The sequence below is a fragment of the Pseudophryne corroboree genome, chromosome 2 (assembly GCF_028390025.1).
Source record: "Pseudophryne corroboree isolate aPseCor3 chromosome 2, aPseCor3.hap2, whole genome shotgun sequence".
NCBI lineage: Eukaryota > Metazoa > Chordata > Amphibia > Anura > Myobatrachidae > Pseudophryne > Pseudophryne corroboree.
This window is the reverse complement of record NC_086445.1, coordinates 299,722,796-299,749,824: the sequence shown is the minus strand read 5'-3', so window position 1 is coordinate 299,749,824 and position 27,029 is coordinate 299,722,796. Positions and strand designations below refer to the sequence as shown.

At 42.3% G+C, this 27,029-nt stretch overlaps 1 protein-coding gene and 1 pseudogene across 1 annotated transcript in view; one reads left to right on the top strand and one right to left on the bottom strand.

Moving 5' to 3' along the window:
* TDRD3 (tudor domain containing 3) overlaps positions 1-27,029 on the bottom strand; it is a 642,579-nt gene that overhangs the window by 55,378 nt on the left and 560,172 nt on the right. The window contains exons 11-12 of the mRNA XM_063952911.1: positions 24,240-25,084; positions 22,047-22,172 (exon numbers count right to left, since the gene is read on the bottom strand). Coding sequence (XP_063808981.1) covers positions 22,047-22,172; positions 24,240-25,084 — 971 coding nt within the window. The remainder of the gene's footprint in view (positions 1-22,046; positions 22,173-24,239; positions 25,085-27,029) is intronic.
* LOC135054408 (5S ribosomal RNA) lies at positions 3,379-3,498 on the top strand (annotated as a pseudogene).

Here is a 27,029-nt window from a genome sequence, read left to right as displayed (position 1 = left end):
ATATGTGCTGTCCGTTCCGCTTTTGGCCGTGTAGAAGCTCCGGAGACTGCAGCGGCGTGTGTCCGTGTTGACGCTCCAAGAGAGCAGCAGTTTGGGGCCGTTGCAGTGGAGACACTTCAGAAGCTGCAGCGGCGTATGTCCGTGGTCTCTCTCAGGGAGAGCGATGGCTGGGGCCGTTGCTTGGTGATGGTCTAAGCGCTCCGGCTAGCGCGGTCACGTGTGCGCAGCACGTGATCGCTAAACCTGACGTACGTTTTGCAAGATAAGCTTGGTCACAGGACATAATGAGGTCACTGAAGGTTCCAGTTTATGTAGAGCAGGGCTCATAGCTGATTGGGTAAACTTTTTGATAGGCATGCTGATCCCCCAATCTTGTTTAAGTTATATTGATCTCTCAGGTTGGACACCATTGGATGAAGCAATTAACCTCAGTCGCTCGCCATTTTCACACCCATCATGAAAATAGATGGGAGGAGCTCAAAATCTTCGGCTTGGAGAAAATCAAACTCGGAATACGAGGAGGTAATCTAACCGAGAACTTACTGAAAAGAGAGAGCGAATGGATCTTTAAGATGGGATCTTTACACCCAGCAGGCATGAATGAACACAAACTATGGGGTATATTTAAATTAATGTCCTCATATTAGAACCTCTGGTATCCAATACAGTCTTTCTTTCCATTTACAGCTAATCCACATAATAAAATATATATTTTTTCATAACATCCCACTCATTAATAATAGTATATTTTTTCACGTTTTTTTCACCCTCACGTTCCTCACACGGGCTCTCCTTATATTCATTATACCTGCCCTCCTAAATTAATTCATTATCATCACGTTTAAGTGCCATCCTCTCCCCAATCGTGTTCCTTATTCACCATCCTTTCCCTCACTCCCTTTCTCATATTCCTCATTATCCCAATCCCATTCCTCTCATCAAATATAATATATAAAAAATTTATATAAAAATCATCAACCTTTTAATTACACCACTCACTTTCTAATTAATCCATCAATCAAGTAATCATGTCACCGTCACGTATTAACTAATGAAATCATCACTTGCACAATAAATCTTCTCATTATATTATATTTTTATATTTTTCTTTTTATATTTATTTTACCAAGCTTATCCAGGCAATTTATCTGTATGTTAAATCAACTACAATTAAACATAAGCTGTTACAACCTTTAATGGTGTCCAACCTTGTTTAAGTTATATTGATCTCTCAGGTTGGACACCATTTATTGTGCAAGTGATGATTTCATTAGTTAATACGTGACGGTGACATGATTACTTGATTGATGGATTAATTAGAAAGTGAGGACATTAATTTAAATATACCCCATAGTTTGTGTTCATTCATGCCTGCTGGGTGTAAAGATCCCATCTTAAAGATCCATTCGCTCTCTCTTTTCAGTAAGTTCTCGGTTAGATTACCTCCTCGTATTCCGAGTTTGATTTTCTCCAAGCCGAAGATTTTGAGCTCCTCCCATCTATTTTCATGATGGGTGTGAAAATGGCGAGCGACTGAGGTTAATTGCTTCATCCAATGGTGTCCAACCTGAGAGATCAATATAACTTAAACAAGATTGGGGGATCAGCATGCCTATCAAAAAGTTTACCCAATCAGCTATGAGCCCTGCTCTACATAAACTGGAACCTTCAGTGACCTCATTACGTCCTGTGACCAAGCTTATCTTGCGAAACGTACGTCAGGTTTAGCGATCACGTGCTGCGCACACGTGACCGCGCTAGCCGGAGCGCTTAGACCATCACCAAGCAACGGCCCCAGCCATCGCTCTCCCTGAGAGAGACCACGGACATACGCCGCTGCAGCTTCTGAAGTGTCTCCACTGCAACGGCCCCAAACTGCTGCTCTCTTGGAGCGTCAACACGGACACACGCCGCTGCAGTCTCCGGAGCTTCTACACGGCCAAAAGCGGAACGGACAGCACATATACCAGCACTGGTATCGTATACACTCCACACTAATGTGAAATCCATTCACTCTACAATACTAATTTGCAAGGCTTTAACTGTCTGACTTAATAGTCATTTGTTCTTATCCTTTCTTGCAAAAATCTTTCATAAAGAACTCTGAACAGTAGAGACATTCTACATAAGTTCAAATCTCCTATTGCTATTCAAGAATTACTGTTCATTGCAGTAACTTGCAATCAGCCTTACAACAGTATAGCAATTTCATGAACATTCTCTGCAGGTTCATATATAACCTGCTGTGATACACATCTTTCCCCTTCCCCCCCCCCGCCCACCCCCCTCCTTTTCTCCCTTCCCCTCTGTGACCCAGAGGGGTCCATCACTAAGAGCCAGTATCCATTTGATATATGTCCGTTTGCCTGTTATTACGCCATACGGGGTCCTTCACAAAGAGCTGGTATCTGGTTGATTTATGTCCATTTGTCTGTTATTACGCCATACATACATGCTGTCTTCTACAGCATAAACTAAATTAAGCATTTAAGCAAATTGGTACGGCCGTACTGGTGATCTGTCCTAAGCTCAGATATAAGGATAATCAATTAGTAATGATATGTGGCATTTATGAATTTTCCCACATATACTATTCTTAATAATTTATCAATATGTCTTCTGTGACTGCTATGTCACATGCTGTATAATTAAGGAATTGTGTTCATAATTATCTCTTTGTGACCACTGTGTCATATGCTAATCAATTAGCTGGTGATTGTTTAAAATGATTACATGCATCTAATTTCTTTTTGTGGCCGTTGTGTCACGTACCTGTCTATCAGCTGACTGTAGGTCAATCAAAAAAAACTCAGTCACATAATTAAGGGATTGTGTTTATAATTATCTCTTTGTGACCACTGTGTCATATGCTAATTAATCAGTTGGTGATTGTTAAGATGATTACATACATCTATTTTCTTTTTTTGTGGCCGCTTTGTCACATCTGCTGAATATTCATAACTATACGTGTTTATTTTCTTCATTTTTGTGACCGCCGTGTCACATATTATCTTAGATGTGGTACATTTGAATTTTTTCCACATATCTAAGTGATTATGCAGATATAATTAACCTTTGTGATCGTTGTGCCATATGCTGATCAATCAACCGGATACGTGTTTTTTTTCTTCATTTTTGTGACCGCCGTGTCACATATTATCTTAGATGTGGTACATTTGAATTTTTTCCACATATCTAAGTGATTATGCAGATATAATTAACCTTTGTGATCGTTGTGCCATATGCTGATCAATCAGCTGATTGCATGTAATCTCTTTCATTTGTAACTTACCTGTTACGAATCACGTATACTCTCCATTCCTAACATATAGCAACCATTTGGCATATATTTGGAGTGACCAAGGAGAGAAGTCCAATAATTGCGGTCACACTTCACTGGAGATGCCCAATCTCTTCTGAACTTGGAAGCTAAGCAGTGAAAGGCCGGGTCAGTACGAGGAAGGGAGACCTCCTTTGAACACCCTGGTACTGCAATAAATTGGCTATTGGACACAGTGGCACTCAACTTTATGTCATCCAATATTGGGATTCGCATGACCAATGATTTTATTCCCTGCATTTATAAAAATCCGTAATGGATATTAGCAGTATGAATGATGGTCATACATTTCATAAGATATAGGGGGAAATTTACTAAGCTCCCGATTTTGACCGAGATGCCGTTTTTTCATCAAAGTGTCATCTCGGTAATTTACTAAACACTAATCACGGCAGAGATGAGGGCATTCGTAATTTTTTGCAAGTCCAAGTAAAAAATTACGAATGAATACACCATCGGTCAAAACGCGGCTGTTTAAGTATGAATCTCGGTCATTTACTAAGAAGTGCAAAGCAAAAAACAAACAAACACTGCCGTGAAAAATTACAACTCGTAAAAAAGTGCTAAAAAAAAACAGACCTTTTTTTTTTATTCGTGATTGGATAGGCATGCACGGATCCATGAGATCCGTGCATGTATATCAGTGGGAAGGGGTGGGAAAGTGCTTATTTTTTCAAAAAAAATTGCGTGGGGTCCCCCCTCCTAAGCATAACCAGCCTCGGGCTCTTTGAGCCGATCCTGGTTGCAGAAATATGGGGGGAAAAATGACAGGGGTTCCCCCATATTTAAGCAACCAGCATCGGGCTCTGCGCCTGGTCCTGGTCCCAAAAATACGGGGGACAAAAAGAGTAGGGGTCCCCCGTATTTTTAAAACCAGCACCGGGCTCCACTAGCTGGACAGATAATGCCACAGCCGGGGGTCACTTTTATATAGTGCCCTGCGGCCGTGGCATCAAAAATCCAACTAGTCACTCCTGGCCGGGGTACCATGGGGGAGTGGGGACCCCTTCAATCAAGGGGTCCCCCCCCCAGCCACCCAAGGGCCAGGGGTGCAGCCCGAGGCTGTCCCCCCCCATCCAATGGGCTGCGGATGGGGAGGCTGATAGCCTTTGTTGTAAAAGAAAAGATATTGTTTTTAGTAGCAGTACTACAAGGCCCAGCAAGCCTCCCCCGCATGCTGGTACTTGGAGAACCACAAGTACCAGCATGCGACAGAAAAACGGGCCCGCTGGTACCTGTAGTACTACTACTAAAAAAATACCCAAAAAAAGACAAGACACACACACCGTGAAAGTATAATTTTATTACATACATACACACATGCATACATACTTACCTTAAGTTCCCACGCAGGTCGGTCCTCTTCTCCAGTAGAATCCAAGGGGTACCTGTTGAAGAAATTATACTCACGAGATCCAGGGGTCCAGGCTCCTCGGGAAATCCAGGGGTAATCCACGTACTTGAAAAAACAAAACAAAACGGTGTCCCGACCACGAACTGAAAGGGGACCCATGTTTGCACATGGGTCACCTTTCCACGAATGCCAGAAACCCACTCTGACTTCTGTCTAAGTGGGTTTCTTCAGCCAATCAGGGAGCGCCACGTTGTAGCACTCTCCTGATCAGCTGTGTGGTCCTGTCCTCACTGACAGGCAGCACACGGCAGTGTTACAATGTAGCGCCTATGCGCTACATTCTAACCAATGATGGGAACTTTCTGCCCTGCGGTTGACCTAAAGTGACGTCACCGCTGAGCAGAAAGTTCACATCATTGGTTACAATGTAGCGCATAGGCGCTACATTGTAACACTGCCGTGTGCTGCCTGTCAGTGAGGACAGGACCACACAGCTGATCAGGAGAGTGCTACAACGTGGCGCTCCCTGATTGGCTGAAGAAACCCACTTAGACAGAAGTCAGAGTGGGTTTCTGGCATTCGTGGAAAGGTGACCCACGTGCAAACATGGGTCCCCTTTCAGTTCGTGGTCGGGACACCGTTTTTTTTTTTTTTTTTTCAAGTACGTGGATTACCCCTGGATTTCCCGAGGAGCCTGGACCCCTGGATCTCGTGAGTATAATTTCTTCAACGGGTACCCCTTGGATTCTACTGGAGAAGAGGACCGACCTGCGTGGGAACTTAAGGTAAGTATGTATGTATGTGTGTATGTATGTAATAAAATTATACTTTCACGGTGTGTGTGTCTTGTCTTTTTTTGGGTATTTTTTTAGTAGTAGTACTACAGGTACCAGCGGGCCCGTTTTTCCGTCGCATGCTGGTACTTGTGGTTCTCCAAGTACCAGCATGCGGGGGAGGCTTGCTGGGCCTTGTAGTACTGCTACTAAAAACAATATATTTTCTTTTACAACAAAGGCTATCAGCCTCCCCATCCGCAGCCCATTGGATGGGGGGGGACAGCCTCGGGCTTCACCCCTGGCCCTTGGGTGGCTGGGGGGGGGGGACCCCTTGATTGAAGGGGTCCCCACTCCCCCAGGGTACCCCGGCCAGGGGTGACTAGTTGGATTTTTGATGCCACGGCCGCAGGGCACTATATAAAAGTGACCCCCGGCTGTGGCATTATCTGTCCAGCTAGTGGAGCCCGGTGCTGGTTTTAAAAATACGGGGGACCCCTACTCTTTTTGTCCCCCGTATTTTTGGGACCAGGACCAGGCGCAGAGCCCGATGCTGGTTGCTTAAATATGGGGTGTCAAAGTCAGAAAAATATCCCTATACACGCTGCCATATTTGCACCTCATGCTGGTCCGTGCTGCGCATGCGTGCGCTTTCCCGTGATAGCGCATACCCGCTGATGCGTGCACCCGCTCGCATCGGTATGCGTATTTACGGTAAAGAGTATGTAGTCGTAGCGTGCGACCCAATCGTTACATATTTTCACAATTAATGTAGTTTGTAGATCATGGTCCCTTTGATAGTTTCTGAAAGTTTAGTTAATATAGAATGTCCCTGAGCTGAGGAATCCCTCTTTGTATTGTGGGAAGGGTCTAACAAGAGTCATGCAGCAGTGTTTGGTACCCATCGGAAGAGTATTTAATTAGCAATATTCCGGTGTTGGTTTGGAGCGTATTAATCGCTCGTGCGAATAGTTATGGACATAAGAAGTTTATGTCCATTTCTATTATTTACTCATACTCAGGTATGCGGCGGGAAACCTAGTTTCCCACCCACCTGAGCTGTTTGAAATCGTCACAGCCCACCTGTATGAATCAACCTATGACCTTTTGTTATGATACAGGGCCGAATTCCGACGTCCAATGGACAATGGGATTGTAGGGACTATGAGATTGCATTGTGTGAGGGGCATAAATAGGCAGGCCGACCATATCCAACTTCACTCTCTCATCAACGGTTTTCTGCTGATAACCGGGAGCTGGATATCGAGGCGCATGCGATCATACCCTTTGTGCGTAAGTTTCTCTCCGTAATCATTGTCTTACTGTGAGCCAATTTCTCTCATCTCTCTCCATTTCTCTCTCTCTCTCTCCTTTCTCTTTTCTCTCACATCTCCCCTAGACTAGTATTGAATTGTATTAGATAGTATTGTATTTTGGTTAGGAAGTCTCTGTTATATTGTAGTGTATCATTTGTACTGTTATCCCCTTTTACAAGTATATTAGATATAATACAGTTAATAGGCTTTGGACCCTAAACCAGTATCTGTGTATTTCCTATAGTGTTAAGTGTTCACTTGAGCGTCGGTGACGCTCAAGCAGCTTTGTAGTTAGTCAGGTTACACAAGGTTGCACTTACACCCTGTATTCACATTAAGGTATTCTGTGTATTTCATTGGTATAAGGTTTAGACATAAAGGTATAGCGTTGTGAGCGTCAGCGCCGCTGGTGATCTCCTCGTGGTCTCGAGCGTCCGCTACGCCATAGCGAATCATTACTCTAGTCATAGCCCTTAACGTGCTGTCCTGTGATCGCTGGGCCGTGAGCGAACGTGACGCTTGAGCGTCTCGCCTACGGCGGAGCGATCGTTACGCAACCAGCGTACCCGTACGGTACTTCTTAAATAAACAGCGTACAGTGTTCTTAGACTTCATAAAGGGTTGTTTATACGACAAAGGAATTTAGCATTGTCAATTGGGGACTCGTCCTATCCTTCTCATATCTGCACTAGGTAGATCAGCAGACATTATCCCCCCAGCAAAGGGTGGGAGGTTGTCTCGCAGTGCTGTGCTGACGGGATAAGCGTCTGCTTCGCTTAGACAAAGAGTGCTGAAGGAATCGCGGCCGGAAACATCGATTCCATTGATCTTTCAGTACATGACAAGTAGTGCTTATGTACTGAACGATTGTACCGCACGTAATTGTGTGCAGTAGTTAGTAATCTGACCTAATACCATTAGAGTAAAGTGGTCACAAACGCTATTTGTACATTCTGACGTGATTTGTGTAATTTTTTATTTTTGGAAGGGAAGTTCGCTGGTCACTCAGGAACTATCTAACAACCCCACCTTTACTGGAAAGAGTAAGTGTCCTGCGGGTAACCCTCATATGTTCCAGTAAACAGAAGGTTCCATAGGGGCCCTGTATCGAGTACGCCAGCACCATATCGGTGTGATCAGGTCGTATTGGTCGAGGTGGGCGAGTGAGTGGGGTACTCGGTAAACCGCCACCGCCGGCCTATTTTTGGACAATTTGGTTTGCTGTAAGGGTTCGCTGAAGACCGTGATATAAAGATCACAGGAGTAGTAAGCAACACCTGCAGATTATGGGGGCCAATTGTTCAGGTAGGGGGCGATCAACCTTGGTTCGGGTTGATTCAGAGAACCGACCCGTCGGGTCGGCAAGGTACATCATGTGTGAAAAATACGGAAGTCACACAGAATCTTTATGTGATGAATGGGAGAGAATGACTGTACAAGACAGGGACAAATTCCCAAGAATAGGTAGCTTCAGTCCAGAAGTGTTACAAAATTTAAGGAGGAGGATATGTCTCCTAAAATCAACAAAGAGACGAATTCAGCATCATGATTATTTACAGTTATGGCACCAGGAAGGTGAGATACAGAGAGGTTTGGCTCTGGCGGCAGGATCTGGGGCAGTCAGGAAGCTGATAGCCACAGCCCCTCCTCCACCATACATTGCAGGAGAGAAGTTGATTGCGGAGAGAAACGCACTGGGTTGTAAAACACAAACTCTTAGTAACCCTGTAAATGTTAATGATGTTAACCAAGTAACTCATGCAATTATTAACCCGTGCAAGATGTACCCTGTTTTGAACCTTCCTCAGGAGTGTGATCAAGAAGACGATTCAACAACAATTTCATCTCTCTCTCTCGCGGCCACCATAGCAGAGACCACAGTAGGCACAACAACACCCACGAGATTAGCGAAAGCCCCTAGCGGAGGGATAGGTGAGGTCGTGTCAACGGGTAAGTACGGCACCATGCACTACACTGAAACAATTTCACCACAAGTTGTAGAATCTACACAGAATGAGGTTGTTAGACTTGCTCCTGTAAGGGTAATAGCAGTTCCCAATGGAAAAACAGATGTGTCTGGAGCCACTCCCATAAGGAACATTGCCATGTACACTCCATTTTCCCGAATGGAATTAAGAACAATAGTGTCCGAATTTCCTGACCCCAGGAAGGACTTAGTTGCTAGCCAAAAATACATCAGGGATCTAGGCAACACTGTAGAACCCAACAACAAGGATTGGCAGATACTGCTAAGAGCTTGTTTACCTTCCAATGTCGACGCAACTCAATTTTTAGCTGACTGTGCATTGGATAAAGATGTACCGCTTACAGACGTGTACAACAAGGATAATGTAAAAAGGATAAATTTACAGCTAAAGGAGTATTTCCCAGCCGTTGTTAAATGGAACAAGATATTCTCCATTAGACAAAAAGAGTCCGAGACGGCATCAGAATATTTTCACCGGGCACTATTAGAAATGGCAAAGTACACTGGAATAGAAGACATTAAGACCAACCCAAACCATCAAGACGTAGCAGTATCTGTACTGATGGATGGTTTAAAGGAAACATTAAAGACTAGGGTACAGACCACGCAACCATGTTGGCGAGGTCTGTCGGTGTCCACTTTGAGAGAGGCTGCTATTGATCACGACAGAAACATCACTAGACACAGGGAGTCGCAAAGTGATAAGTTAATGTCAGTAAGTATACAGGCGCTGACCACAAGGCAGCCTGCGTATGTACCATCGAATCCTGTAAGTAAATCAACTGTAATAACTTGTTATTCCTGTAACAGACCAGGACACTATGCACGAGAATGTAGAACAAAGAGTGTACAAAGATCTTTTCAACCCCCTAGACAACGACACGACACACGACATTGGGAGCAGGGTCCACAGAGGCGGAGTTTTGAGCCACATACAGGGGAAACAAAAAGATATCCCCCGAACAGAGACTGGCATGCCTCTGGTAGTTCCCAGCTAACTCCCTCACAAGTAGTCGCTGCCAGCGGGGTACAGGCAGGTCACCATACCCAATAGGGGTGTGGCCATACCTGTAATCTGCAGCCAGTTAAGTTGATTGCCAGTCTTGGAAGCGAACCAGAGATTGCAATCAATGTAGCTGGTAAAACTTTAAACTTTCTTGTAGACACAGGGGCGGCCAAGTCAGTGATAAATTCGACAGTGGGCATGAGAACCACTGGTAGGACAATTCCAGCCATGGGAGTAACAGGAGTAGTCCAGCACTACCCTGTTAGCAAACCAGCCGAGATTACAATAGGGCCTTTGCATACCAAGCATTCCTTTTTGCTGGCTGCATCGGCACCAACTAATCTCCTGGGTAGAGACTTACTATGTAAAATGGGTTGCGTCATTTATTGTACTCCTGAAGGTGTATTCTTGGACATTCCTGAGAATCACGCTCAGGAGGTACGAGACATGTTAGACTCCCCATCAAAATTAATGTCACATTCCATTATGACAAATAGGAATCCATCCCAAGTAGAAGAGATGACATCTCAGATACCAGAGTCACTTTGGACAAAAGATGGACAGGACACTGGATTAATGGCAAACGTAGCTCCAGTAGTTGTACAAGTAAAAGATGGTAGGATAGCTCCAAAAATCCCACAGTATCCTCTGAAGCCAGAGGTGGAGTTAGGAGTTTTCCCAGTAATAGAACGCTTGCTGCAACAGGGCATTCTAGTAAGAACGTCCAGCACAGCAAATAGTCCCATCTTCCCTGTTAAAAAGAGTGGGGGGAGGGGTTACAGGCTAGTGCAGGATCTAAGGGGGATTAACAAAATAGTTGAGAGTCAGTTCCCCGTAGTGCCTAATCCAGCTGTCATCCTAATGCAAATTCCTCCCACTGCCAAATTTTTCACTGTTATTGACCTCTGCTCCGCATTCTTTTCGGTACCTCTGCACCCTGACAGCCAATATTTGTTTGCTTTTACATACAGAGGAGTCCAATACACGTGGACTCGGTTACCCCAAGGTTTCATAGATAGTCCAAGTATATTTTCTCAGGCTTTGCATGATTGTTTACAGTCTTTCCAACCGGAGAGTGGATCAGTATTGATACAGTACGTGGACGATTTACTGCTGTGTTCAGATTCACTGGAAGCCTCTCTGAAGGATACGAAACAGCTCCTGTTTCACCTTTCAGACACAGGTCACAAGGTTTCCAAAGACAAGTTACAATTATGCCAGACTAAGGTAAAATATTTGGGACACTGTCTAACACAAGGACTGAGACACCTGACCGCTGATAGAATCCAAGCCATTAGAGACATGACACTGCCACAAACCCAGCAACAGATCAGGACGTTTTTAGGAATGTGTGGGTATTGCCGTAATTGGATCCCAGGGTTTTCCATATTGGCGCTACCTTTGCAGGAAATGGTCTCTTCAAACAAACCTGATCGGATTTCGCATACAGACGAATCCGAAGCAGCATTTGAGAGACTTAAGCAATGCCTAACGCAGGCACCAGCACTAGGTATGCCAGACTATGGGAAACCCTTTGAACTATACGGAACAGAAAGTGCTGGGTGCGCAGCAGGTGTACTAACCCAAAAACACGGTGACGCCAGCAGGCCAGTCGCATACTACAGCGCCCAGCTAGACACGGTAGCGCGATCTCTCCCCACATGCTTGCGTAGCATTGCGGCGATAGCATTGCTAGTGACAAAAAGCGAAGATGTCGTGCTAGGCCACAACCTCACAATCCATACACCACATGCGGTATCTGCCTTATTGAATTCTGCCCAAACCAGACACGTCTCATCAGCAAGGTTTACAAGATGGGAATTGGCATTAATGGCCCCAGTAAACATCACCATAAGGAGATGCAGCGCATTAAATCCTGCAACATTTCTACCAGGTGTGCCTGGTCAGACACAAAGGGTGGAAGGTGAGAGTGATGGGGAAGGAGGATTTAATGCAAAGGAAGATACACATGATTGTATGGAATATTTGACCCAAAATTTTACCGCAAGGCCTGACATCAGTGACAATCCACTGGAAGATGCAGAACTCACGTTCTACACTGACGGTAGTTGTCATAGACAGTCAGACTCGGGAGACTTGTGTACTGGATACGCAGTCGTAGATGACCAAGACACCATAGAAGCGGAACCGCTAGGCCCACCTCACTCAGCCCAGGTTGCTGAACTGGTCGCCCTAACCAGAGCATGTGAATTGGCTAAGGACAAGTCAGCCAATATCTACACCGATTCTAGATACGCCTTCGGGGTAGTACATGATTTCGGAGCCCTATGGCGCCTCAGAAATTTCATGACGGCAGCTGGTACACCGATAGCGCATGCAGCTCACATAAAAAGGCTTCTAACAGCGATACAGGAACCCGACAGAGTGGCTGTTATCAAATGTAAAGCACATACATATAGTCAAGACCCAGTGTCACTTGGTAACAGCCGAGCAGACGAAGCCGCAAAGCTTGCAGCTGCTACCCCCATACAGACAGACACCACACAACTGATGGTATTTCATACCATCAACACACAAAAGTTGTGTGAGATGCAGAATTTGTGTTCCACACAGGAAAGAGCAATCTGGAAGGCAAAGGGATATGGCCAGGAGTCCTCAGGGCTCTGGACGGATGGACATGGTAAACCAGTGGCCCCCAGAGCATATCTTCCATGTCTGGCTGAAGCAGCTCACGGGCTGACTCATCTAGGCAAGGAGGGAATGTGCAAATTGGTAAGAGCATACTGGTGCGCCCCAGGATTCTCCTCTCATGCGAGTAAAAGAGCAATATCATGCCTTACCTGTCTGAGAAAGAATATTGGAAAGGCAATACCTACAGAACCATCCCATATCCCACCTGCCGGCGGCCCTTTCCAGGTAATACAAATTGACTTCATTCAATTACCCCCATGTCGAAATTTGAAATATGTACTTGTTTGTATAGATGTTTTCTCGAATTGGGTCGAAGCATTTCCAGCAGCTACAAATACCGCTATGTTTACAGCTAAGAAAATTGTGCAGGAATTTGTATGTAGATATGGTATCCCTAGAATCATTGAAAGTGATAGGGGTACCCATTTTACAGGTGATGTCTTTCAAGGAATGTGTAAATTAATGGGTATTGATAGCAAGCTGCACACTCCGTACCGTCCACAGGCGAGTGCGAAGGTCGAAAGAGTGAACAGCACTATTAAAAATAAATTGAGTAAAGTAATGGCAGAGACAGGACTGACGTGGCCAGAAGCTTTACCCATCGTTTTGTATAGCATCAGAACCACTCCCAGGTCCCCTCTTAATCTGTCTCCTTTTGAAATCTTGTTTGGTCGACAACCGCATGTCATGATTAACCCTCAGGATGATTTGAAATGTAACAATGAAGTAACTGTAAAGTACTTAATTAACATGAGTAAACAGTTAAGGAATCAAAATGATAATCTGAAGTTGGTGATTCCTGATTTACCAGATAGTAATTGTCATGACATTGAACCTGGGGATTATGTAATGATACGAAATTTTCTACGCTCAGGTTGTCTTATTGATAGATGGGAAGGACCATACCAGGTCTTATTGACTAGCACCACAGCATTGAAGGTTGCTGAGAGAGAGACTTGGGTCCATTCATCCCACTGCAAAAAGGTTGCTGATCCAGAGAAGTCCCGTGATAAGGAACAGACGGTAGAGGTTGTATCACTGGAGTGTCTGTTCCAGGAGGACTGAGGCGGCACCTGAGCCTTGAAGACCGAAAGCAGTTGTCGACTCCCCTCTCCCTTTTATTGTTTTTCTCCACTTCCCATCCCCTCTCCCTTAAAATTTCTTTTCCCCCTTCTCATTCTTCTCCATTTCCTCCTCAAAGATGGACTTGCCCCAAGAGACTGTGATCCGGATTATGATGTTGACCATGATGTTGACCAGAGCAGTCTGTTCCGGCGAGAGTACCATAGAGGTCGAGAGAGGTTCTGGAATGGGTTCCGATTATGATGATGGAGGCGTAGTTTTCCAAGATCAACCAAACCAACAAGCAAAGGCGAGTATCAGAAAACGATCCGATAGCATTGATCATAGAAGAAACTGTGACGGATTGTTAGCTGAAGAAAACTGTATCTGTAGGCTCTGTGATAATCTGGTTGAAGATGGATGCATAAAGAAATGCCAATCCAGTTTTAATATCCATATAGACCGGCATCCATTGAGTGACTATCACTCCTTAGTGGGTAACGTATTAAACCAAACAGATTGTTGGGTATGCTCTCAAGTACCTCAGGGTCATAGCAAATCAGGGCTAGTACCATTTCCTTTAACGTTAGGGGAGGTACTTGAGCTAAGTGGTGGGAGACCGGTGGACCGGAGGTTTAATATCTCCAGCCCTCCTAGTTTGAAGCTCCACCAATACCATGTGGATAGGTCCCTCTTATGTTTCAACATCTCCAATCCCAGAAAACCGGGAAATTGGGAAGTGTCGTGGAGCAATTTAACCATGACCTTTTCACACAGAGCAGATAGAATGCCTACAGATACAGAGCTTGTACGCCACATAGCCAGTAGAGGAAAATCTTTCCGGTATCGATATACCTTAGGAAATAGGATTACTAGAGTTGGAGAGGTATCACCAGGATACTGTGCACATATCGTACAAACTGATACGTGCATTAAGCAGATGGAAGAATTAGGGTCAGGAGATTTCACCTGGAAGGTTTGTAACATGGTAATGTCCTTCTCCGTCCCATATGTTCTCCCCGATGATGCATATTTCATATGCGGGAGAAAGGCGTACAAGTGGCTTGCCCCAAACTCTGAAGGATTGTGTTATATTGGAAAAGTATTGCCTGAAGTGATGACTGTTACACATGACAAAATGAAGGACATACACCGTGGTGCCCAAGCTCCTTATACTCACACTCATTACGAGCACCGAGTTAAAAGACAACTGTCAGAAAGGTTAGAGCATCCGGCCTCTGATCTTATCCATGAATCCACCGGGATTCAGGTTCTGGTAGCGTTAGATTTCACTCGCACCGCTCGAGGAGTGATGAATTATAGATACATTTCCGCACTCGCCAATTTGTTAGATAATATCACTGAAATGTATGATGACACGTTTAGATACACTGGAAGAGAACTTCAAGCTTACAAAACAGAACTAGTACAGCATAGGATGGTTCTTAATTATCTTACAGCAGTAACAGGCGGATATTGTGTTACATTGGCAACACAGTACGGCATAAAGTGTTGCACGTATATCACAAATAGCACCGAGGATCCGGTAGAGGTCATAGACCAAAAGATGGACGACATTCTCCAATTGAAGTGGGAATTTCGCCGAAAACACAATCTCACCCTTGCTGCTGTAGGTAATGAGCTGACTAGTTGGGTGTCATGGTTGAACCCGCGAAATTGGTTCTCCGGTTTAGGAGACTGGGCTCAAGGAGTCATAATGGATGTTGGAAAGTTTCTACTATGTATCTTTGGTGTCGTTATATCGATTGGATTGATATTTAGATGCGGGCAGGCTTTAATGAGGTGCAAACAAAGTACAAAAGTGATGAGCTTGAGGAGTGAGGAAACTGTAATTAACCTGGATTTGATTTATGACCCAATGATAGAAACCAGAATGTGATGAAAATGCGATTATACGGTCCGTTTCTTTCACCTGTTTTTCTGCTTTTCTCCAAGATACAAAGACCCCCTTGGACGAGGAAGTTGACGAGACGCTATACAGACAACAGACAAGCACCAAAGATGAAGTTTTGACAACCTATGATATGGACACTTGATGAACTTTGCCATGGATCCCCAGTTTCCCTAGTATTTTTAAACTCACGCTAGCCCAACATTTTTTGTAAATCTGATGGCACTGACAAAGCTATTTGCTCATGCCCAAGGAGCAATACAGCGCAAAGAAGACGACTCTCAACAGATACCGAACACAACTTCAACGACAGATGTACATTTCCCTGACATAGAATATCATTGCATTTTCCATAAGTGTTCTTTATCTTCATCTCTACAACCCTCAGGTAATGACACACATAGACGATAGGGAATACAGGCACAGATATCAGCAACCACATACCTCCCCCATTCATGTATCATCAACTAAAATGTGCATCCCCATTTTGTTACAACTGAAAGCCGAAATGAGCTCGGTAAAGTTTGACAGCCCATCCACAGACCCGTACCACGGGATAAGAAGGAATTCAAATGTATACTTCGCAATACCTCGAAGCTTGATTTACAACACGTACGGCACGATGATACATGACCCTCCAAACATGGACTCATACACACATGCTTCTGCTATCACACTAGGTCATACCCTCTTCACACCTACTCCTCTCTCCTCCCTCACCCAACCATGGAAATGAATTAACCCCTGACATATATTTTTCTCCTTTTGAAATGTTTTAGAAGGTGGCAGTTATTACTGACTGCCAAAGGGTGGACTGTCAAAGTCAGAAAAATATCCCTATACACGCTGCCATATTTGCACCTCATGCTGGTCCGTGCTGCGCATGCGTGCGCTTTCCCGTGATAGCGCATACCCGCTGATGCGTGCACCCGCTCGCATCGGTATGCGTATTTACGGTAAAGAGTATGTAGTCGTAGCGTGCGACCCAATCGTTACATATTTTCACAATTAATGTAGTTTGTAGATCATGGTCCCTTTGATAGTTTCTGAAAGTTTAGTTAATATAGAATGTCCCTGAGCTGAGGAATCCCTCTTTGTATTGTGGGAAGGGTCTAACAAGAGTCATGCAGCAGTGTTTGGTACCCATCGGAAGAGTATTTAATTAGCAATATTCCGGTGTTGGTTTGGAGCGTATTAATCGCTCGTGCGAATAGTTATGGACATAAGAAGTTTATGTCCATTTCTATTATTTACTCATACTCAGGTATGCGGCGGGAAACCTAGTTTCCCACCCACCTGAGCTGTTTGAAATCGTCACAGCCCACCTGTATGAATCAACCTATGACCTTTTGTTATGATACAGGGCCGAATTCCGACGTCCAATGGACAATGGGATTGTAGGGACTATGAGATTGCATTGTGTGAGGGGCATAAATAGGCAGGCCGACCATATCCAACTTCACTCTCTCATCAACGGTTTTCTGCTGATAACCGGGAGCTGGATATCGAGGCGCATGCGATCATACCCTTTGTGCGTAAGTTTCTCTCCGTAATCATTGTCTTACTGTGAGCCAATTTCTCTCATCTCTCTCCATTTCTCTCTCTCTCTCTCCTTTCTCTTTTCTCTCACATCTCCCCTAGACTAGTATTGAATTGTATTAGATAGTATTGTATTTTGGTTAGGAAGTCTCTGTTATATTGTAGTGTATCATTTGTACTGTTATCCCCTTTTACAAGTATATTAGATATAATACAGTTAATAGGCTTTGGACCCTAAACCAGTATCTGTGTATTTCCTATAGTGTTAAGTGTTCACTTGAGCGTCGGTGACGCTCAAGCAGCTTTGTAGTTAGTCAGGTTACACAAGGTTGCACTTACACCCTGTATTCACATTAAGGTATTCTGTGTATTTCATTGGTATAAGGTTTAGACATAAAGGTATAGCGTTGTGAGCGTCAGCGCCGCTGGTGATCTCCTCGTGGTCTCGAGCGTCCGCTACGCCATAGCGAATCATTACTCTAGTCATAGCCCTTAACGTGCTGTCCTGTGATCGCTGGGCCGTGAGCGAACGTGACGCTTGAGCGTCTCGCCTACGGCGGAGCGATCGTTACGCAACCAGCGTACCCGTACGGTACTTCTTAAATAAACAGCGTACAGTGTTCTTAGACTTCATAAAGGGTTGTTTATACGACAAAGGAATTTAGCATTGTCAGGGGGAACCCCTGTCATTTTTCCCCCCATATTTTTGCAACCAGGATCGGCTCAAAGAGCCCGAGGCTGGTTATGCTTAGGAGGGGGGACCCCACACATTTTTTTTTATTATTTTACAGTGTTTAATTAAAAAAAAAAAAAAAAATAAACCCCAGCACGGATCACACAGATCCGGCCGAGATTGATTGTAAAAAAAGTCGGCAGTGTTTTGCTAATCACTGCCGTAAAAATAGAAAAAAACCCACGAATGACATCGACATCGGAACAAAAGAAAAACCCGAATACGACAGCTTAGTAAATTAGTCGTAATCAATTCAAAAAGTTGCAGTTTTACACTTTCGATGTCATTCGTGATTGAACTTTGACCTGAAACGGGAAAATACGAATCTTAGTAAATTTACCCCATAGTATGCAGAATTTTGTTGACAAAAGCATCACAGAATTTTACTCCTGGCAATTTATAAATCGTGAATTTGGAGATCACGAATAATTTAATTTATCAATATTTTCGCTAAGCTATGTTTTTCACATACAGTCACTCCTAGAATTTGACTTTCGTTAATTAAATTGTTTTTATTGATAATTTACAAATTATACCAATAACCTCTGAATTAAGAGTGCTCCCAAAAAAGAGTCCTTTCTTTCAAACCTCTCTTTTTGGTCCTTTTGTACTTGATACTCTCTGACTCTAGGGAGCACCACTGAAAGCAACATTATATGATACTGGGACAAACCCCTACAACATCTATGGTTGCCATATATAGAAGAAATTCCATTTAAATTCAGTTCTTTCAGAGGCTACTAATTGTTCAAAAAATCCTTTTTGGACTGGTGCGGTTACCTCCTAAACCCTATTTCCTGACCTTTTAAAATGTGTCAGTGAGTAATTAATACACCTGTGCACCTGATGGGTTACCTGCAAAACATGCACTGTGTGGGGTCCTGAGGACCGAGTTTGAGAACCCCTGCTCTATAGCATAGAGCTTCCTATAAAGTAGCTCCATGAGCTCCCTATCTAGTCGAGAAAGAAGCTTCATGAGCTCATTATCTAGCCTGGAGGTAGCTCCAGTAGCTCCTTATCTAGCTTGGAAGTAATTAAATGAATGCTCTTTCTATCCAAGAGATACTGTAGCACTATAGGCTCCCTATCTAGCCGATAAGTAGCTTCACAATCTCCTTAACTAGCCTGGTAGTAGCTAAAGGAGCTCCCAAAGGTGATTGAAAAAAGAAATTATTCAGATTGGATGATGTGTCACGTGTCGTGGATAGGACGCATAGCAGGGATTAAAACGATGTTACTACCTAAAATATTCTATTTGTTCAGAACTACAGTCAGGTCCATAAATATTGGGACATCGACACAATTCTCATATTTTGGGCTCTATACACCACCACAATGGATTTGAAATGAAACAAACAAGATGTGCTTTAACTGCAGATATTCAGCTTTAATTTGAGCGATGCCGCGCCTGCACAGAACCGACCCGTTCGCACCGCTGCGACAAACAGCAGCGTGCGAACGGGTCGGAATAACCCCCAAAATACATCATCCTCCACCACGTTCTCCGCACAAGTGCTCACATAATACCACCCAATACAGCCTCTGAGTGTTGTTGCCAACAGTAAAGTGTTCTTGTGGTTGCATAATGTTTTGTGGCGTATTTTCCTATAATGGGAAAGGTCAATTCCAACCGCTAAATAATGGCACAGAGTGTCTGCGTTCCATTTTGCAACATTTTCTATCTGGATGAAACCACCCTGATCTACAAAGTGTGGTCAACTAATAGTTTGAAGAGCATTACACTGATGTCATCAACATGGCCTTCTTATTCACCAGATGTGTTAATTATGTAATTACAGGGTTTTGTACTGATATCAAGCAGGCAGAATTATGGTGAATCCCTCCCGTACAATTCCAGGCATAGGTATACACTCCATGCAATGGGAACATATAGGATGCACGTGGTCCAGTACCTTGTTAATTGACTTTACATTGGTGCATATATACATATTTTATTGAAGGATATTAAAACCTACAACACTCGCTGACTGCTTTAACTGTTTTCACAAGAGTGGGCCCAACACACTTACAGATCTCACTGCACGATATGAACGTTCTCGTTCATTAATGAACGAGAACTCCTTCATATCGTGCAGTATGTAGGCACCGATTAACGATGCGCGGCCCTGCACTGATTAATCGATGGTGCCGGGTCACTTATGCATGCAGGCCAATATGGACAATCTTGTCCATATTAGCATGCACTGCATTGGAGCCGGATGACAGGGGGAGTGACGAGACTTCACTCTCCCCCCCCCCCCCCCCCCCCCCGCCATCGGGCAGCTCGGCGGCGGAACGCCGAGTGTGTAGGGCCCTTAAGGGAAATCAGTGTATCGCTACAACTTCAGTTTCCCGAAAGCTAGACGAAAGAACGGCTGCATTTTTGCCTACCGAAAGCTTGCAAGCTATTCCACCACATGCTTTTACGGAGAATGTCCTAGTCCAGTGATGGGAAACCTTTGGCACTCCAGCTGTTGTTGAACTACACATCCCAGCATGCCCTGCTACAGTTTAGTATTTGGCCATGCTAAAACTGTAGCATGACATGCTTAGATGTGTAGTTCAACAACAGCTGGAGTGCCAAGGGTTCCCCATCACTGTCCTAGGCTGTGTACAGCCACTTGGCTGTGTAGGTTTTTTTTTTTTTATTAGAAGCGTTTTTTGTTGTTTTTTTTTAAGCGTTTAATTTAAATTTAAAGAAAACTGCTCACTTACACAGGACTTAAATAGGAGGAAACAGAAGGAGAACATTGAACCTAAAATCTCCACAGCTATGGAACAACCAGCAATCCTAATTTACCTTTCACCCTTATGCTTGTAATTGTTACCTCTGTGGTAAATGTTGTTCAGCGAAACATAGTTTCTTGTTGCATACTGCCAGTGTTTATTCAAACACAGAACAATTTGCTCTTCTTTAAACAATAAATGGGAGGAACACAGTAGGATAACAGTCAACCTGAAATCTCTACTACTGTACAACTACTTTGAAGAAACTGCGCTTTGTCATCTTTCTAAATTAAAACACCTGCTGTCCTGGATACTACTTGCTGGGCACCCTGCTTGATCATTGCAAGGAAATAACACCTGCTTGATACACCTCTGACTGTTTTAAGTCTTTCCCCTACAGCTCCTGCTCTCCACCCTGGACAGTCTCCCCACCTGGACCTCGGTAACCTGGCCGTTGAGTATCTGACCACATAGCCTGACCCTTACCCTTAATCCTAATCCTAATCCCTAAAACTAATACCCTAACCCTTAATCCTAACACCCTAACACAAATACCTTAACCCTCATCCTTAATCTAACATTAATACCTAAAACTTTCACAATTAATCCTACTACCCTAACATCCCAGCCCTTCCTCTTAATCTGAACCCTGACCCTAATACTCTAACACTAATGCCCTAACCAAACCCTAATACAACTCTAACTCCTAACTTTAATGAGTGAACCCTAAATGGGCAGACTAGAAGGACCAAATGGTTCTTATCTGCCGTCAAATTTTGTTTCTATGTTGAGCTTAGGTTTTTCACTTAGGGGGACCTGTACATAGCAGAGATAAAAGTGGAGAAGTGAGCCAGTGGAGAAGTTGCCCATGGCAACCAATCAGCATTGACGGAACATTTTTTTTTGCATACTATAAAATTGTATGGAGCAGTTGATTGGTTGCCATGGGTAATTTCTCCACTGGCTCACTTCTCCACTTTTATCACTGCTTAGTCACGAAGAGATCCAGACACTTGGGGGTCTGTTCAATTAGCAAATGAATCTTCTTTCAGCTATATGCTGCACTATAACTTCAGATTTGCCATTTTTCTGCCCCAACCAGGAGATCTATAAAACATGCACTTTTAGAGGTCCTTTAGGACTGGAGTTGGGAAGCAATAATGTACATGATTAGATGTGGTGAAACATCCAATTACTCTAAAACACTGTTAGTTGAAATAATAACAATTATGATCATAAAAAGATCAAAGAAGATAGAAAGAACGCCACAATTTAATTTGAAGATATAACACAGCCTGTAGTCCAGTCGCTGGAGTATTGGAGTAGAGAAATGTACACTGTTTAATGAGAAAATGTCTAGCTAGGTGAACGATAGCAAGCAAATGGATGTGTATTACATAAATTAGGCCACATTGATTTTTCCGTTTACATTCCAAGATTACACCATAACACAAATTAATATTGATCACAAAAGCTAATGTTTGGTTAAGTAAATGAAACATAAAGCAAATGACTGTTCAGACAACAAACTTTACAGGCAGATGGCAATTTATTAATGCTACATGACTCATTTCTTAGCTTTACATATCAGAAATTTACCTGAAATTCTCCTTTGTACAAGGCCCTACGTTCTCAGCTTACTTACCCATGCCTCTGCTTGAATAGGTTTGATGTTGTCTAGTAGTACTTCTTCATAGTTTCCATAATCACTAAATTTCACCACTGCTGTCGTTCCAGAAGAATGTAGTGCTTCAATTTCAGCTTTGTAGTACTAAAAGTACATTAAATACATTTTATGTACCTAAAGTAGCACGCTTTCTGCACATAAAGGGCCTGATTTGGAGTCAGATGCATCTCCCGTTTTCAAGCAGAATGGGAAGCAGAATGCACGTGCATCTGAAATGCAAGACATGGTGCGCGCATGCGCCCCTCAATATGTCCGAAGACACAAGCAGGTGCGTGCAAGCCGCATCTTGTGTGAATGGAGACTAGCATGAAAAAGGTGTTTCGGGGTGTTAAGCATCAAGACACACTGGGTATTTCCGATTAGTTGTCATGGGCATGTATGTACAATTCAGCGCCAATCTGAGTCATGTGTACCAGGAAGAGAAGCCTGTTTTTGATGCAACTCTTGCGCATAGCATGGGGCTGGTGCAAGTGCAGATACTAATGGTGACTGTTCCGACCCAAGAAAAATGGCCAGGACAGGTTGGCACTTTCAGATGCAAAAATGTACGACTTAGCTCGGCCGATTGTCTTGTTAGCATATGAAAGGAAGTACAATTTCGTGGCCGCAAGGAAAAGTACCCGAGAAGCGTGCGACTCAGAATCAGGCACAGAGTTAGGAAATTTGATTTAGAAAATCAGTACCACTGTTATTTTTTTTTTTTAGCCACAATTGTATCATGGGCATTTCAGTACTATATAACCATACAGGGTTGAGTATCCCTTATCCAAAATGCTTGGGACCAGAGGAATTTTGGATATCGGATTTTTCCGTATTTTGGAATAATTGCATACCATAATGAGATATCATGGTGATGGGACCTAAGTCTAAGCACAGAATGCATTTATGTTACATATACACCTTATACACCCAGCCTGAAGGTAATTTTAGCCAATATTTTTAATAACTTTTTGCATTAAACAAAGTGTGTGTACAGTCACACAATTCATTTATGTTTCATATACACCTTATGCACACAGCCTGAAGGTCATTTAATACAATATTTTTAATAACTTTGAGTATTAAACAAAGTTTGTGTACACTGAGCCATCAAAAAACAAAGGTTTCACTATCTCAGTCTCACTCAAAAAAGTCCGTATTTCGGAATATTCCGTATTTCGGAATATTTGGATATGGGATACTCAACCTGTATTAGCAAATAATTACCAAGTAGTGTTTTAGTTGCCATTTAAGAAAAACACAACATTAAGGACCTCCGATAACGCTTCTGTAGCCATAGATACAACTAATCATACAGTCAGTATGTAGCATGCTAAACAATCTTCAGTTTGTTATAAAGATGTGTCCACTTACATCTAGCCTCCCTGCACGTTAAAAATCCCTCCTAGTCATGCCATGGAGTTGCGTGACTCGGTAGCGCCAAGCATCTTTACGTGCAACTTTTGCCATTAAAAGGAGTGTTATTCAAAAACGATGTGGATAAGACACACAAGAAGCTTATGATAAATAAAATGGTATGCGGCATACCTATATTCTGTGTGCGACCGTGGATGTATGTGCGTATGAAATGGTACACTACCATTTCGTATGCAGTTACAGCTGCAGACGCACACACAGAATTAGGCATGCCGCATTTCTATTTTATCAGCATAAACTGCTTGTGTGTCCTATTCACAATTTGAATAAGACGCATTTTTGGCAAAAAAAGAAGCCTGACGCTTACGGAGTTGCACAGAACCTGTCAGCTCACTCACGCCAGACATCTCCTGCTACGTGGCATATTGAGGCAAGATGTATGAGGACATATCTGTGTTACCTATATAATGCACCTCAAAACACAGATTAAGTTAAGTAACCATGCACTTTTTTGTAAGTTGAAGGTTATTACTGTACTTTCTTCTTTACTATGAAAACTGCAACATGTCCTGACAATGGGACTGATTCAGATGATCACGATGAATATAGCTTTTATGAAAAATGTAAAATGGGGTTAGTTTGAATTAAAAGTTGAAGATGCATGTAATGATTGGTGGATTTGTAACAAAGAACACTTCTCAGTAGTAAATAGCTGTGCATTTGGCATATGTAATAATGAATGGTGATTCATTATTTAGACAAATTATTTATATACAATAACATAAAACATATTACCTTATTATCTTCCCAATAAAGAGCCAAACATTCATCTCCTGGTCTCCAGCTAAAGGCCGGGTAGGCAGTTTCTGGTAGTCGTTCTGGTTTTATTGGACCAGATCTCTTTCTAGAGTTACTGTTGTAAGAAAACATTTTATCTCTATCATCATGTGTTGAATTCAGATTCGATCCAATTGGTTTGATTGGCCCAATTCTTCGACCCTTTTGTTCAAACTCTCCATTTGGTAAGTCATTAGCACCATCTTTTACTAATGTTGCATGATAGTTAGAGGATTCCATATTGGCACTAAAATGTTTCTCATTTGGTACATTGGTGAATGGTTCACTGTCACCTGTCCGTGGTCTCCTCTCTATATAGAGTTCAGAATTGTGTCTTTGGTCTTCTCTTCTACCACGTTTTTGATGAGCAGCCTCTGTATTATTCTGAATGCTAGTATCCTCTTTAGTTTCATAAATGTTGGGACCTTTTATGGTCCGATTTTGCATAGTATTATCTCTCTTTTTAAAAGAACCATCATTTTGATAAATGGAAGGATGTGAAAAATCCTTTAATCTATCATTTCTTGAATATCCTCTTTCACACTTACTCCTATCATCCATCCATTGCTCTGGACCAAAAGAACTATTTTTTTCTGGACCCCGACTTCTTGGAGGTCCATTACCTTCAAATTGCCTAGATGTATGATTTTCCCTCTGAAATCGAGGTGGTTTTTCATTCCTTGGGACTCTGGCATCATTGCGATTAAACTGACGAGGTTGGCTGTAATCCTTTACTCCATTTTGCTCTAAATTTTGAACTCTGTTCTGTCCTTGGCTCTGATGCTGAACTTGTGGTCTGTTATCTGCAAAAAGTAGTTTTTTTAAAAGAAATGATATGTATTTCTCTTGACCAGGAAAATCAATACAACAAATTAACATTTTATAGTTGACTTTATGGATCTCAATGGTAGATGACATTTTCAGAGTAAAATATCTAGCTGAGTAATACTAGTAATATCATTGAATATTATAATTCACAGGCACAAATGTGGACGTAAAACCTGAAATTTAAAGTGGTGGTTTATACAAAATAGGGGGCATCTAAAATATAATACAGGTTGAGTATCCCTTATCCAAAATGCTTGGGACCAGAGGTAATTTGGATATCGGATTTTTCTGTATTTTGGAATAAATGCATACCATAATGAGACATCATCATGGTGATGTTACCTAAATCTAAGCACAGAATGCATGTATGTTACATATACACCTTATACACACAGCATGAATGTAATTTTAGCCTATATTTTTTATAACTTTGTGCATTAAACAAAGTGTGTGTACATTCACACAATTCATTTATGTTTCATATACACCTTATACACACAGCCTGAAGGTCATTTAATACAATATTTTTAATAACTTTGTGTATTAAACAAAGTTTGTGTACATTGAGCCATCAAAATACAAAGGTTTCACTATCTCACTCTCACTCAAAAAAGTCCGTATTTCGGAATATTTGGATATGGGATACTCAACCTGTATGTATAAGTATAATAAACTAATCAATACTTCAGTTTGGAATTGTAAGTAATATTTAAAGGCATGTGGCAATGTGAAAAAAAAAATAGGACTACAAATACATGGACTGCATGCAGTAAGCCATGATCTGGAGAAAAATATATTATCCTTGTAATTATGTCTACACAACCAACGTGCGATGCTTGTGTGGGTAAAATAAAAAGAGCAAAGATACGAAATGGTCTAATATAAATGTTGCTATTATACAAACAAAATTCATTTTACACTCTCAGCATGAAAACTATTACATTACCAAGACAAGGACTCAGGAGAAGATTACTAAGGCAGTTAAACCCGTCAGTACCCGTACCTGCGTCTCTTACTAGCCTCTATAAAAACAGGGAGGTTATGACAACAATTTAATTTGATCTAGTTACCATCTCTGATCTGCACTGGATTGTTCTTGTAATACCATTCCGGATCTGCTACCACTGTCCTGCTAGCGCTTCGGAGTTTTGGCTTTTGCGCTATTACCTGTGAATTATAACTACAACTTACATAAAAAAAAATGTAGCCAGGCTGAAAGGAATGTACATCTTATTAGCCAATAGGATCTATCCCCTCCAATGCTGCAGAATCTCACATGCTGGTAAATGCACCATGACCCTGCAGGCCTATTATCTCGATCCTTTCCCTATGACCTTAGTAATTTATTATTTGCGTGCCTAACAATGGTCTTCTGCACCAGGTTTGTGGACTTTGCTGATCATTTCTTTGTTAATGTATGACCTTCTTTAACAAGTATGTATGACCTTTAATGTATCAACTATCTTTAAACAAGGGTTTCTGAACTACAGCCATGAAAAATCCTTTCTAATTCTTATTTTGAGATGACCATAATGATGAAGAACTGATCACTCTAATTAATAAGGATTCCAATAATGCCCACAAAGGCAAAGCAAGACCTCAGATTTATGTGAAAAGCTGTGTTAAACTTAGATCTAAACACATTATAATTTTATTTCCTTTATGTTTACTGTCTGAATGTTTGGCCACAACATTTTACCTTACAGTACAGTGTGATGCTTTATATTTGGACTTTAGAGATATTTACTAATAATAATAATAATAATAATAATAATAATAATAATAGCAATCATTATTACCCAGCCTTCCCAGTTTTATAAGAATGTCCAATCTTCAATCAATTCAATTTGACAAGGCATAACAATAGTTTTTGTTACAACAAATACAGTGTATCTGCAGTCCAGTATCAATGGGAAAATC